Here is a 16,211-nt window from a genome sequence, read left to right on the forward strand (position 1 = left end):
TACTGTTTTCGCCCTAGGTCGGGTTTTTGTGTCTTTACATACTAGTAGTATGTCAAACAATATGTTCTGGAGAGCGTAATTTTATTTGTGTTTTTTTATTCATTCAGATACCCAGCTGTTGGTCCTGGTGGAATAGCTGGATAAATGGAATAACCTGTAGATAAATGCTGTTTTAAAATATGAATATCGTATTCATGAATAAAATGGTGTAATTTCGTATAATAGATACTTACTCGTTGGGTAAAGTAAAGCTGCATACAAAATATTCGAGTAAGCTGTTTAAGGAATTGAAATTTCCCCGAAAATCTCCATAGAAATAATGATTGTACCAAGAATTTTGGAGCTGCTGTCGAATTATTACGGTATGTTTATGCATACAGTTCAAGATATGTCGGCTTAATTTTCAATGTTACGTTGTTAAACATTTATCATGATGCGGTTGTAGTGATACATACTGGCGGGAAAGGGAACTTTACTCATCATAGATACCAGGATTAAATTTTGTATTTGCGCCAGAATAAAACAAAAATTTAAAAGGACAAATAAAACACGAAGTTGAAGAGCGTTGAGGGGATCAAATATTCCTTAAAATGTTGCCAAATACTAGTACAGCAAAGGTAATCTATTCCTGGGGTAGAATTGCTTAGTATTTCAAATGTTAATTTGTGAGTATGACCATATCAATGATAATTCATATCAACACAGAAGTGCTGACTACTGGGATGGTGATACCCTCTGGGAATAAAAAACTTCACCAGCAGTTGCCTCGACCCAGTGGTTGTAAATAAACTTATCAACTGCATTATTTCAATGTCTGTAATTTAGATAAATGAAACAAGTGTTATCCTTATTTCTTTTTTTTTTTAACAAACTACTCAGAAATCAAACTATACTAAATTATGGACGAAAGATACCAAAGGGACAGTCAAACTCGTAAATCTAAAACAAACTGACAACGCCATGGCTTAAAATGAAAAAGACAAACAGAAAAACAATAGTACACATGACACAGCATAGAAAACTAAAGAATAAACAACACGAACCCCACCAAAAACTAGGGGTGATCTCAGGTGCTCCGGAAGGGTAAGCAGATCCTGCTCAACATGCGGCACCCGTCGTGTTGCTTATGTGATTACAAATCCGGTAAAAAGTCTAATTCGGTAGGTCAAATTCATGCAAGGGAAGGAGATTGTAGTTACGACGTAAGGAACATATCCGATATCATTTGTGAAACGGTTATTCCATAACGGTCAACCAACTCGTGATGGCGTCCGTAAAATTTACGAAGGGATGATTTCAACTTCACCATTTGGAACTCTTGGTTTAATAGCTTCCTTGTGAGCAGTTACCCTCTATCAAGAAAATCATGATAGGAAATGCAAGCACGGGAATATCATATCAATTGGGAGATATATACCCCGTATGCAGGTGCTGCTGGAATGTTGCTACATAGAAATGGAAAGTTCACAAGTTCACAATTGGAAAGCTGAAATCATCTCTTTAGTCGTAAAGTTTTGTCTTCAACCGACCCTCATTGTCAATTTCTAGATGTAAGTCAAGATATCAAGCCGACTTAACTGTATCTGTATTATCCTTTATCTCCAATTCGATGGGATAGATGCGATCCACATAGTCACCAAATTTTGAATTGTTTAGTGAAAGAACGTCATCTATAAAGCGGAAAGTAGGGTTAAAGGATATTGCTAACTTCTTATCTTTCTTCCTAAGAAGTTCCTGCATGAAGTCAGCCTCATAATAATAAAGAAACAAGTCAGCAAGTAGAGGGGCACAGTTTGTTTCCATTGGGATGCCGACAGTCTGTTGAAAAACACGTCCTCCGAACGTAACAAATATGTTGTCAATCAAGAAATCAAGCATCTTGATAATATCGGTTTCAGAGAATTTTTTGTTTGAATCAGAATGATTCTTTACAAAATAGTATTTATCCCTCCCTAAAAGTCGTATTCAAGAGAAATGCACAAGCATTTTCCATTGTGTGAATTCATGTAAAATTGGTGTTTAATTTTTTTGTAATAACCATTCGAACATACCGTGTAAACGACACGCACAAGAACAATTTATTTTTTCTTACTTTTCATGCCTTAAAATTACAGTAACTGCAGAAAGTTAATCAAGAATTAAATGTTTCTTAATGTAATTTTATACAAGACATTTTTCCGCGCTTCTCATCTTTGCAAGATGTTCGCACGTTCAAAGATATCAGAACCCGTTAAAAATTACAGAATGAAAATATAATTCCGGTAATTATATTTATATGATACAACCGTGAAATTAAGATAAATATCATTTTTTTATTTGATTTCCCATGCATGACTGTGACGTTTTCAAGACAATCATGTGCTGCCTTGAATGCTGCATTTTATTTGGAAAAAATCTAGCTTTATTTAAAAGTAAGAATTAGTATGAACCATAGCTTGCATAGCTTGCTGTTCAGGATGAGCATAGGCTACGTGTTGAAGACCATTACCTTGACCTAAAATGATTTATTTTTATAAATTGTGACTTGAAGAGTTGTCTCATTGGCACTTATACCACATCTTCCTATATCTATGTAATGTAGTTATGACACCATATTGTATGTTAAGGGCATACGATACAGTTACAGGGAAGGTAATGACGTTGCTAACGTAATTTGTTTTTTTTCGCGACGTCAAGCTGTGACATATCGGGAAAAGATGCATTTTTCGACTGATTTTTATCATTCAAACTGATTTAATTTGAAAACGAGTTCATGGACCCCTATTTTTCGAAACGGCATTTGGTTTCATTTTGCAGGGAGATTATGTGACCCAAATTTTATAAAACTGTAAATAGAGGATTTTTTTTAATTGTGATAAACATGCAGTAAAAAATTACTTTTTTTCCTCAATTCATGAACATTTGATAAATATGAGTTATTTCTGAATAAAAAATGGCATATTTTTTAAAGATATTTATAAAATACAGATATTACCGATTTTTAACAAAAAACAATTTGTTTTTATCTTTTATAAAGGTCGGTAAGTGACTACGATGCGGGCCTTTTGTTGCGTAAAAATGGCCCTAAAACATTAACCAAATAAGAGACTATAAAATAGACTGAACTGAAACTATAACTAATTCATAAACTTTATTATGTGACCGAATGATGTTAACAGATGAATATTACTAGTACACATGTCTAAGAAGGTTATGGACACTAATCAAACACTGCTAGTTGATCTTGTCTTCATTTCATGATAATATTCACTAAAATAAATACTTTGCAGACGATTATTGAATAGATGGAACGGATGAAATAATTGAGGGTGAATGGGTCTGGGCAGAAACCGGAAAACCACTGACCTATACTAACTGGGTACCAGGTACTCCTGATCTTCATAAACCAAGAGATGAAAACTGTTTGGAGATAGTCAAATGGACAGACCACGTGGGTCAGTGGAATGACGACCACTGTATAGATACATCACATTTCATCTTGTTCGCGAATAAAATTAATATTATTTTTACTGTGTATAAAAATTTGCCTCGGGTATCCCTGTTAACAAACAGTCATACCCATTTTGCAATTTGGGGTAAGACTATCTTATAAAACAGATACAGATAAGTCTGCCTCAAATCTTAACTTACATCTTAAAATGAGAGTGTTGAAAACAAAATTGTCTACAGTAGAGAAAATTTCAGCTGCTAAATTGTGAACTTTGTACTTATATGTACAGTTGAAACAACATTCCAGCAGTGCCTGCATATGGAGTCCTTACATGTATTTCCAAATGAATACGATATGCGAGGACTTGTATTTCCTATTATTATTTCCTTGATATATTGATGTTGTGCATAGAATAGCTATTAAACGAAGACTTCCAATTGATGAAGTTGAAATCATACCTTTGTAAATATAACGGACGCCATCATTATTTGGCCATTTCAAATGATAGCAGATATGTTCCTAATGTCCCAAGAACAATCTCGTCTCCCTATCACGATTTCTAATACCGAATAAGACTTGTACCCGAGTGTGTACTAACATGCGCAACTCGAATGGTTCCACATATTGAGCAGGATCTACTCACCTTTCCGGATGCGATCACTGAGACCATTCCCAGTGTTTGGTTGGGTTTACTTTGCTAAGTATTTTATTTTCTATGTTATGTTCTGAGTATTACTGTTTGTCCGCAGGTATTTCGACTTGTAGTTGAATCTTTCACCGTACTTTTATAATAATTGATGATTCTTGAAGGGACATATATATCTTGAATCTTTGCTATCATAAAAGAAATAGTGTGTCAAATAAAGCCATTGGTAGTATACCGCTGTTCGAAAGTCATAAATCGATTGTGAAAAAAACAAATCTAGAATTCAAACTAAAACTGAGGGAAACACATCAACTATAAGAGGAAAACAATGAAACAACAGAAACACTGAGTTGCAACAAACAACCAAACGGCAAAAGAACACACACAGAAACGTACTATAAGATGAGAACTGCCATTTTCCTGATTTGGAATAGTCACGTTAGTTTTGTAGATATATGAATGTTCTGCTTGTTTTTATTTGTTTGTTTTTTTGTCTATTCAGATACCCAGCTGGAGGTCCCGGTGGAATATTAGGATAAATGGTATAAAGAGTATTTATTGCTGTTAAAGAAGAATATCGTGTTTTTGAATAAAATGGTGTCTTTTTGTTAATAATTGTTGACTCATCAGGTGATGTGAAGCTGCTTGTACAAAACGTTTAAGGAACTCATGCATATAACAACTCAAAAATTTCTATGGTAACAATTTGTTTCGCTGTTTCAGAGGATTCAAATGTCAGGACTTTATTTTTTATATTGCTGTGTTAAAACCATGTGACGATGCCGTTGAACTAAATGTATGTGCACGCGATATATTCTAGCTGGATTTTTTTTCCCAATAATATAGAGAAGGTAAACGTTAACATATAGAGATACTAATCCGACTAAAAAGTAGGGAAAAAGAAAGCGAACTCTACACCCTGGAGGTGTATACTAGCTGGTTTCTAAATAATAAAGTATACAAGTTCAAAGAAAGATACAAAATATGTTAACTTCGAACAATCTAAATGAACTAAAGTGAAGAATAAACACACAATGGTGATCAATCACAAAATCCGGATATTTTTATTTCAGTTGGGATACTTTTACATACTATATTAGTTGCTTTGACAAATAGGACAAAAATATGACATGATTGTAGATTGAGCAACTTTAATAATCACCAGTTAAAGGTGGTGTTCGTAAATTTTGGTGACGTGTTTTGAGGACTGATGTTTGTCTGCCCTTAGTTGATGGGTTTGTTCATGGTACAGTTGTGTTTATCTCGACAGTTGAAGACATCAAAGCTTTGAAGTACACATAGTGAGGTTGTAGATTTAGGGATTTTATTCATTATAACATATTCAAGTAGATTTTTTTTAAAACAAGCAATTCAAATTCACCTTTACAGTCCTACTTTTCAGTTATCTCATTTTAAACGCTTGTTTTTTAACATTCAAACATACAACTTTGTAGGAGTTGTTCATGTCATATCAGACACTAATTGCAGTTACTGTGGATTCATTGTTATTCTTTGGATACCAATTTTCATGGATTTTGTGCTTAAAGGGAAACAACAGTTTTAAATGTTCAGCGAATTGCAAATTTGCTGTATGATTAAATAATGCAGAATCAATCCACGAAAATAGTTGAATTCAATGTATGAGATCTCAGCACCATTAGAAAACAAAACGAACAGAACGATTTTAACGTGTAAACCATTTGGATTAAAAATTATTTACGATTTTATTGTTTGAATAACGTTTTAGGGCTTTTCTTTATAATTTAGTTTTAAAATAGACAATATTGCAAACCAACTAATTCTATCGAAATGTATTTACGCGACTTTTTCAATAAACCTTGTTCTTCTTAAGTATAAAAAAGTGGAAAGAATAAACAGGCGGAAGAGCGGCAAATTATAATATATAATTCATGATTTCAATGGAACCATCTAGATCCTTTTACAGGACATTAATACCAAATTCCCGAAAAAGAAACCCGCCTCCCCCTTGAAAATTGCCCTTTCATTGCATGAATAAATACCCCCTCAGTAATCTGCATGATAATTTGCCGCTCTTCAGTCTGTTTATTCTTTCCACTTTTTTAATAAACCTTGTTATTCATTAGTATAAAAAAAAAAGTGAAAAGAATCAACAGGCGGAAGAGCAGCAAATTATCAGTGTTATGCAGTGTACTTCATGCATTGTACTTCTAAGAGTCATTTAAACCAATTTTTTTTTTACAAGGTTCCTGTTGCCGTACAAGAGCATATGATGAAAATCATAGGTTTTCTTGAAGTGTTCACGGTTTTGTCTTGTATGTTTATGTCACAAACCACTACAAAGTAAACTTTCAAATACTGTTTAAGTTCAATAAATTTAGATCAGTCATTTGATAAGATTTGAAGTGTGTACCAAACAATTACACACATATTAGTGGTAAAATCGTAATCTTTGTTCATATATAATATACAATTAATCATAAAGGGCGGCATCATAGTAATCGTGATTTTCTTCCATGAGTATATTGTTTGTGATGCTAAAAAACGTATTTGGCATAATATTTTTTGTTGCTTTTCAATTTTGTTTATATGTTGATTATTTATCAAACAGCGGTATACTACTGTTGCCTTTATTTACTACATTTCTTAATGTTAGTTCTTTTTTTTTTTTTGAAAGTATAGTTGTTCACTGTTTTATCTGTTTTGAATGTCCACTTTGGCGATTTTTTGTAATTAAAGAAAACAGATGTCGTTATGTCTCCATTTTCTATTGTGTCCCGTATCGCTTTTCATCATTTTCTGAATTATGTGATTAAACTTATTACACGGTTTCAACTCCATATGCATCGTGTCAAATTATCCGTAAACAATTTAATGTATATTGTTCTATAGGATATTTGTAAAGACTTTGGTAATAACATCCTCAAAAGGATCTTGATGGAATATTGGTATATTTGCTCATTATTCCCTGTTTCAATTTTTAACGAGTCATTATTTTCCTTTCTTTGCATACCTATTATTCTGTGCACCCCTCTCTAGAACCTATACCATTGTTTCATATTTCCTACATTTTACACAATTATTCCACATTCCAAACTAAAAGACAAATTGAAAGAGTTGTTATTGCTTTGTTTCATAACAAAGAATGGCCAACGTAGATATAAGTATCTTGTTACAGGGAGGATCACTCTGATAAAAACAAAACATTCTCTGATACTGAAATTATCAAGATGCTTGATTTCTAGATTGACAACATATTTATTACGTTCGGAGGACGTGTTTCTAAGCAGATTGTCGGCATTCCAATGAGAGCCAATTGTGCCCCTCTTCTTGTCGACTTGTTTATTTATTATTATGAGGCCGACTTCATACAGGAACTTCTTAGGAAGAAAGATAAGACGTTAGCAATATCCTTTAACTTTACTTTCTGCTATATAGATGATGTTCTCTCTCTAAATAATTCAAAATTGGATGTTGAATACATCTATCCCATCAAACTTGTGATAAATGATACAACAGATACAATTAAGTCGGCCTCGTATATTGACTTGCATCTATAAATTGACAATGAGAGTTGATTGAAATAAACATTTCGACAAAAGAATTGATTTCAGCTTTCCAATTGTGAAATTTCCATTTCTAAGTAGCAACATTCCAGCAGTACCTGCAACACGACGCGTGCCTCGTGTGGAGCAGGATCCGCTTATCCCTCTGGAGAACCTGAGATCACCTAGTATTTGTTGGGGTTCGTGTTGCTTATTCTTTAGTTTTCTATGTTGTGTCATGTGTACTATTGTTTGTCTGTTGTTGTTTTTTTCAGTTTTAAGCAATGGCGTTGTCAGTTTATTTTCGATTTATGAGTTTGATTGTCCCTTTGGTATCGTTCGTCCCTCTTTTACTTCCTAATCGTAACCGTTTAGCATTTGGCGGTCTAGAAAAAAATTCAACGCAGTAAAATTGATGACATATATTGTACTTTAAAGAGACATAGAGACATTTTACTAAAATTTAAAAAAAATATCCAATGTCATTGAACTGATGTAACCTTTGTACAGTCTGAGTGTCAGAGACGTGTTTTTTGTAGTTTGAAATTGATTTCAAACATTGTTCTTTTATAAGACATTTTGGTAATTATCAATCTGATTAATTTGAACAGATATAACCTTTGTACAGTCTGAATGTCAGAGAGGGTGGCTACATTTTGGAAACTCGTGTTACTTTATAAGTGATGCTGAAAGAAACTGGGCCGATGCTGCAGTAAGTATACTATTTAGCATTGTCATACAACGGAGGTTTTGGCTAGCCATAAAACCAGATTCATCCCTTCAGTTTTTCTTAAAATGTTCAGTACCAATTCAGAAATATTGAAGTAGTTATCTATTTGTTCGTTTCTATGTATGTTGGTGTTTGTTTTTGTTACTCAATCAATCGATTTATGATTTTTGAACACCGGTATACCACTTTTGTCTTTATTTATCTGCATAGTTACATATTTTAAGACGTATTTCACGAATAGCAAAGACTTTGTTTTAAAATCTTGGCCAACCATGGTCTAAAAAGATGGTGTTTATATAGGTAAAGGAATAATATGACATATTCGGCCAAAAAATATGTGGAACGCATGATAACGCATTAAAAGTGATAGTACAAGTATAGCTCGCTTTAAAACCAAGTTCAATCCATCAATTTTTGCATAAGAAAATGTCAATACCAAGATAGGAATATGACAGTTGTTATCCAGTCGTTCGGTGTGTTTGAGCTTAAGATTTTACCATTTGATTAGGGTCTTTCCTTTTTGAATTTTTCTCGGAGTTCAGTATTTTTGTGATTTTACTTTTTACACTGTTTGTGCATTAACGACATGTAAAAATCAATGGGTGTACGTGAGATTCGGCAATTATAATATTGGTGAATTTATCCGTGCGTATTACCATGTAAAGGATAACAATTGGTTTCAGGCCGTATTCATGAATTATTCATGATTTTGATTTTTTAACATCATGTATATTCTAAGCTTCATAACACATTTACTGAGTTTTACTCTGCGTATTGCTTTGTTTTTCTTTATTCTACATTGCCTAAATGCATTACGAAAGGGTAGAGATCTCACAAACTTCTGCTGCATTTTTGCAACTGTCCCAAGTCAGGAGCCTCTGGCATTTGTTAGTGTTGTATGTTTTTAATTTTAGTTCATTTATATGTTTAGAAGTTTAGTTTGGCGACGTCCATTCTCATTGAACAAGTACATATTCTTATTTAAGGGCCAGCTGAGGCTTACCTCCAGACGCGGAATTTTCTCGCTGCATTGAAGACCAATTGGTGGCTATCGGCTGTTATGTGATCTTTCGCCGGGTTGTTTTTTTCTCATTTCCATTCTTAATTTTATAGTAATATCAGTGTCAGACTTTTTGTTTGAGAATGTTTGTCTTGCATACAACTCTCGATTGGCATCAGTTGAGACAAGAGCAGAAAATGACTTTTTGACAAAAAGCATCCGTTTGAAGATTGAAATAGCCAAACCAGAAAACTTGAGCCTTACTAGTGAATATTGGATAATTTACAAATAGTATTTTGAATATTGCATTACAATATTTACTATATGATATTTATTAATGAAATTTGTACACAATATTATGATCAGTTATTGAACATGGTTAAGTTAAATTTTTACCAACTGAAAATAAGTAGATTCAAAGAAGGACTAAAATTAAAATTAAATAATTAATTATAATTTTCAAACATGTGTACATGGATGCAAACTATAGGGTTTGCAGGATTTTTTTGTAATTGCATGACAAAGGAAAAGGTCAATTGGGTTTAACAACAAAAAGACAAAAAGTAAAAGGACTATATCGCGACAAACAAAATAAAAAAAAAAAAGGTCGAAATGCAAATACCCTTTCAACTAAACCTAATACTGAAAAATTCAAATGAACGAAAAAGGGTAACTTGTCGATATTTCGCTGAAAATTTAGATTTTAGTTTTGGAGGTTGTTTGATTCGTCATTGGTGTTTTATTTAAAACAATTATCTACTAACCGTGGTCAGTATTATATATTGATACCTTTATAAACACAATGGTTGTTAAAATTCTTTATTTTACCGATTGGACGTAAGACGTGGTTAATACATTACTTTAGTAGGTAATTGCGAGGACTGTAAAGCCAGTCAAGGTCGATAAAAAAAATCACCATCAAGTATAAATTGTTAGTGGAAGCGGTCTCGTTTTCATTTTATGAAAATTTTTAGGAAAACATATACTTTTCAGGTGACTTTTGGATTGGCGGAACGGATGAAAAAGTTGAGGGTGAATGGCTCTGGGTTGAAAGCGGAAATCCACTGACCTATACTAACTGGGCACCAGGTACCCCTGATCTTCACTTACCAAGACTAGAACACTGTTTGGAGATAGTCAAAATGGACAAACCACTTGGGTCAGTGGAATGACGACTACTGTGAAGATCCGTCATATTTCATCTGTGAAATGAAGTATGTATAATATTGCTTACAAATTTATTATCAGCTGATGATAATTCACTTAAGTAGTATACATATGTGTTAAGGGTCATTTGAGGCCCCCTTTGATCGATTGATATAAATAAATTCATCATAGATGCCAGGATTGAAATTCTGTATTGGCGCCTCGACGCTCGAATCAAATAAAATTAAAAAGGTCAAATAAAATACGAAGTTGAACAAACATTCCTAAATGATTTACCAAAACTAAGTGTTTGAGGGTACAATTAATGACAATCTCCACGTATGCATCTAACTTATTAGTAATTCATTAAATAATTAGATATGTTGAATGTCTTAGAGTATGATTAATGATTATCTTAAGAAGTAAAAATAGTGTATAGGGCCAGCTGAAGACGACTCCGGGTGCAGGGTTCTCTCGTTGTGTTGAAAACCATATGGTGGCTTTTTACTGTTTTCGCCCTAGGTCGGGTTTTTGTGTCTTTACATACTAGTAGTCTGTCAAACAATATGTTCTGGAGAGCGTAATTTTATTTGTGTTTTTTTATTCATTCAGATACCCAGCTGTTGGTCCTGGTGGAATAGCTGGATAAATGGAATAACCTGTAGATAAATGCTGTTTTAAAATATGAATATCGTATTCATGAATAAAATGGTGTAATTTCGTATAATAGATACTTACTCGTTGGGTAAAGTAAAGCTGCATACAAAATATTCGAGTAAGCTGTTTAAGGAATTGAAATTTCCCCGAAAATCTCCATAGAAATAATGATTGTACCAAGAATTTTGAAGCTGCTGTCGAATTATTACGGTATGTTTATGCATACAGTTCAAGATATGTCGGCTTAATTTTCAATGTTACGTTGTTAAACATTTATCATGATGCGGTTGTAGTGATACATACTGGCGGGAAAGGGAACTTTACTCATCATAGATACCAGGATTAAATTTTGTATTTGCGCCAGAATAAAACAAAAATTTAAAAGGACAAATGAAACACGAAGTTGAAGAGCGTTGAGGGGATCAAATATTCCTTAAAATGTTGCCAAATACTAGTACAGCAAAGGTTATCTATTCCTGGGGTAGAATTGCTTAGTATTTCAAATGTTAATTTGTGAGTATGACCATATCAATGATAATTCATATCAACACAGAAGTGCTGACTACTGGGATGGTGATACCCTCTGGGAATATAAAAACTTCACCAGCAGTTGCCTCGACCCAGTGGTTGCAAATAAACTTATCAACTGCATTATTCCAATGTCTGTAATTTAGATAAATGAAACAAGTGTTATCCTTATTTCTTTTTTTTTTAACAAATTACTCAGAAATCAAACTATACTAAAAGAGGGACGAAAGATATCAAAGGGACAGTCAAACTCGTAAATCTAAAACAAACTGACAACGCCATGGCTTAAAATGAAAAAGACAAACAGAAAAACAATAGTACACATGACACAGCATAGAAAACTAAAGAATAAACAACACGAACCCCACCAAAAACTAGGGGTGATCTCAGGTGCTCCGGAAGGGTAAGCAGATCCTGCTCAACATGCGGCACCCGTCGTGTTGCTTATGTGATTACAAATCCGGTAAAAAGTCTAATTCGGTAGGTCAAATTGATGCAAGGGAAGGAGATTGTAGTTACGACGTAAGGAACATATCCGATATCATTTGTGAAACGGTTATTCCATAACGGTCAACCAACTCGTGATGGCGTCCGTAAAATTTACGAAGGAATGATTTCAACTTCACCATTTGGAACTCTTGGTTTAATAGCTTCCTTGTGAGCAGTTACCCTCTATCAAGAAAATCATGATAGGAAATGCAAGCACGGGAATATCATATCAATTGGGAGATATATACCCCGTATGCAGGTGCTGCTGGAATGTTGCTACATAGAAATGGAAATTTCACAATTGGAAAGCTGAAATCATCTCTTTTGTCGTAAAGTTTTGTCTTCAACCGACCCTCATTGTCAATTTCTAGATGTAAGTCAAGATATGAAGCCGACTTAACTGTATCTGTAGTATCCTTTATCTCCAATTCGATGGGATAGATGCGATCCACATAGTCACCAAATTGTGAATTGTTTAGTGAAAGAACGTCATCTATAAAGCGGAAAGTAGAGTTAAAGGATATTGCTAACTTCTTATCTTTCTTCCTAAGAAGTTCCTGCATGAAGTCAGCCTCATAATAATAAAGAAACAAGTCAGCAAGTACGGGGGCACAGTTTGTTTCCATTGGAATGCCGACAGTCTGTTGAAAAACACGCCCTCCGAACATAACAAATATGTTGTCAATCAAGAAATCAAGCATCTTGATAATAGCGGTTTCAGAGAATTTTTTGTTTGAATCAGAATGATTCTTTACAAATTGGATTTATCCCTCCCTAAAAGTCGTATTCAAGAGAAATGCACAAGCATTTTCCATTGTGTGAATTCATGTAAAATTGGTGTTTAATTTTTTTGTAATAACCATTCGAACATACCGTGTAAACGACACGCACAAGAACAATTTATTTTTTTCTTACTTTTCATGCCTTAAAATTACAGTAACTGCAGAAAGTTAATCAAGAATTAAATGTTTCTTAATGTAATTTTATACAAGACATTTTTCCGCGCTTCTCATCTTTGCAAGATGTTCGCACGTTCAAAGATATCAGAACCCGTTAAAAATTACAGAATGAAAATATAACTCCTGTTATTATATTTATATGATACAACTATGAAATTAAGATAAATATCATTTTTTTTTATTTGGTTTCCCATGCATGGCTGTGACGTTGTCAAGACAAGCATGTGCTGCCTTGAATGCTGCATTTTATTTGGAAAAAAAATATAACTTTATTCAAAAGTAAGAATTAGTATGAACCATAGCTTGCATGGCTTGCTGTTAAGGGTGAGCATATGATACGTGTTGAAGACCATTACCATGACCTATAATGATTTATTTTTATAAATTGTGACTTGGAGGGTTGTCTCATTGGCACTTATACCACATCTTCCTATATCTATGTAATGTAGTTATGACACCATAATGTATGTTAACATATTTTGTATCTTATGTGGGAACAATTATATAAAACAGACCACTTAACGTTATTACCGACATATGCTTTTACACGTTACTGGATACGTAAGGAAACTTGTGCAAGCGTCATAAACCAGTTGGATGACGCATACGGCGAATAATAAAATTGAGAATGGAAATTGGGAATGTGTCAAAGAGACAACAACCCGACCAAATAAAAAAACAACAGCAGAAGGTCACCAACAGGTCTTTAATGTAGCGAGAAATTGCCGCACCCGGAGGAGTCCTTCAGCTGGCCCCTAGACAAATATATTCTAGTTCAGTGATAATGAACGCCCTTCTTATTTCCAAATTGTACACAAGAAACTAAAATTAAAATAATACAAGACTAACAAAGGCCAGAGGCTCCTGACTTGGGACAGGCGCAAAAATGCGGCGGGGTTAAACATGTTTGTGAGATCTCAACCCTCCCCCTATACATCTAACCAATGTAGAAAAGTAAACGCATAACAATACGCACATTAAAGGTCAGTTCAAGAAAAGTCCGAGTCTGATGTCAGAAGATGTAACCAAAGAAAATAAACAAAATGACAATAATACATGCTTGGTTAAATATTTCTCAGTGATGTCCTGTGTTTGAATTTGTTTATTAGCTTTTTGGTCATGAATGTGTGTCGCTAATATTTAATTAACTGTGCATTTGTATTCAGATATCGCAGATCAAATTTATTCGTTCATTGTGTAATCATACGTTTTTTTGATTGAGTTAAGTCTGCCAATTGATATTTTATCGTATGTTTTTCTATGTTGTGATGTTATGCTATTGTTTCAGGAAAAGGGAGAAGGTTTGGATCCATTAAAACGTTTAATCCCGCTGCAAATGTTTGCACCTGTCCTAAGTCAGGAATCTGATGTACAGTAGTTGTCGTTTGTTTATGTAATATATACGTATTTCTCGTTTCTCGTTTTGTTTATATAGATAAGACCGTCGGTTTTCTCGTTTGAATGGTTTTACACTAGTAATTTTTGGGCCCTTGATAGCTTGTTGTTCGTTGTGAGCCAAGGCTCCGTGTTGAAGGCCGTACTTCAACCTATAATGGTTTACTTTTTAAATTGTTATTTGGATGGAGAGTTGTCTCATTGGCACTCACACCACATCTTCCTATATCTCTAAATAACAACAGACTACTAGCAGTTAACTGACATGCCTTTTTAAGAACTTTTTATTGTTTAATGGGACACGCGGAATCCCATGCGTAGTATGAATAAATGCCAAAATTTAAAGCGAAGGTGGAACCTGATAGTCAGACTGGTTTGTTTATGTGATACAAAAGTGTTTCTCCCTTTTTTTTCATATATATAGATTAGACCATTGGTTTTCCCATTTGAATGATTTTACCCTAGTAATTTTTTATGATTTCAGCTTTCCAATTGTGAACTATCCATTTCTAAGTAGCAACATTCCAACAGCATCTGCATACGAGGTATATATCTCACAATTGATACAATATTCCTGTGCTTGCATTTCCTATCATGATAGAGAGTTGCTGCTCACAAGGAAGCTATTAACCAAGAGTTCCAAATGGTGAAGTTGAATATGTTCCTTACGTCGTAACTTCAATCCTATTCCCTTTCATGAATGTGACATACCGCATTAGACTAATTACCGGATTTGTAATCACATAACCAACAAGACGCGTGCCTCGTGTAGAGCAGGATCTGCTTACCCTTTCAGAGCACCTGAGATCACCCCTAGTTTTTGGTGAGGTTCGTGTTGCTTATTGTTTAGATTTCTATATTGTGTCATGTGTACTATTGTTTTTCTGTTTGTCTTTTTTCGTTTTCGTCAGTTTATTTTCGATTCATGAGTTTGACTCTCCCTCTGGTATTTTTCGTCCCTCTTTTATAGCTTGCTGATTGATGTGAGCCAAACTCCGTGTTGAATACAAATTGTGACTTGGATGGAGAGTTGTCTCATTGGCACTTATAACACATCTTCTTATATCTATATAATGTAGTTATAACACCCTAGTATATGTAAACATATTTTGGTTCTATGTGGGAACAATGATATAAAACAGACCACTTGAAATTATTGCCGACATATGCTTTTGCACGTTGTTGGTGACGTAGGTAAACTTGTGCAAGCGTCATAAACTAGTATGATGATGCATACAGTGAATAGGCATTTTTATGAACATTTTATAATTTTTGATAGGACGAGTGGAAACACATGCGTTGTATATACAATGCCAAGATTTAAAGAAAAGTGGACAAATTGAATATAATTATGATATCACGCATTCTGATACCACGGAATGAAAACATTGAGACTCGTCTACCCTACATGGAACACCGGTACAGGGAACACAACAAGAATTAAAAAATTTGATATTCCGTTACAAAGTTGACAGGTATAAATTTGAGGTGTCAATCAGACTTAATATGATCATAACTATTGTAGTGACCTCAGTCTGGTATAAATATAACCAATAAAGGTACATTTTAAGGGCGATCAAATATTACAGTAAAATTTATGTTTAGTTCTGAGAAAAACAACTTGAAGACACAGGTCTAATTAATGTATTTCACCTTTGGTATTGTTATCGTACTGAATATTGATATTATATTTATCGATTGACGCTA

The 16,211-nt window shown here is 33.9% G+C and overlaps 1 protein-coding gene across 1 annotated transcript; it reads left to right on the top strand.

The window, feature by feature from the left end:
• Positions 1-319: 319 nt before the first annotated feature.
• Positions 320-11,125, top strand: LOC134687826 (uncharacterized). Its single transcript, XM_063548284.1, has 4 exons — positions 320-362; positions 3,285-3,434; positions 10,324-10,489; positions 11,089-11,125. The coding sequence occupies exons 1-4, from the start codon at positions 320-322 to the stop codon at positions 11,123-11,125; spliced, it is 396 nt and encodes a 131-aa protein (XP_063404354.1).
• The last annotated feature ends 5,086 nt before the right edge of the window (positions 11,126-16,211 follow it).

This window comes from Mytilus trossulus, chromosome 10 (genome assembly GCF_036588685.1).
Source record: "Mytilus trossulus isolate FHL-02 chromosome 10, PNRI_Mtr1.1.1.hap1, whole genome shotgun sequence".
Classification (NCBI taxonomy): domain Eukaryota; kingdom Metazoa; phylum Mollusca; class Bivalvia; order Mytilida; family Mytilidae; genus Mytilus; species Mytilus trossulus.

Coding starts and splice junctions, on each gene's coding strand:
- LOC134687826 (XM_063548284.1), top strand. CDS start 320: ATGATTGTACCAAGAATTTTGGAGCTGCTGTCGAATTATTACG. Junction 363..3,284: donor GCTGCTGTCGAATTATTACG/GTATGTTTATGC, acceptor ATTATTGAATAG/ATGGAACGGATGAAATAATT. Junction 10,490..11,088: donor AAAATGGACAAACCACTTGG/GTCAGTGGAATG, acceptor TTATTCATTCAG/ATACCCAGCTGTTGGTCCTG.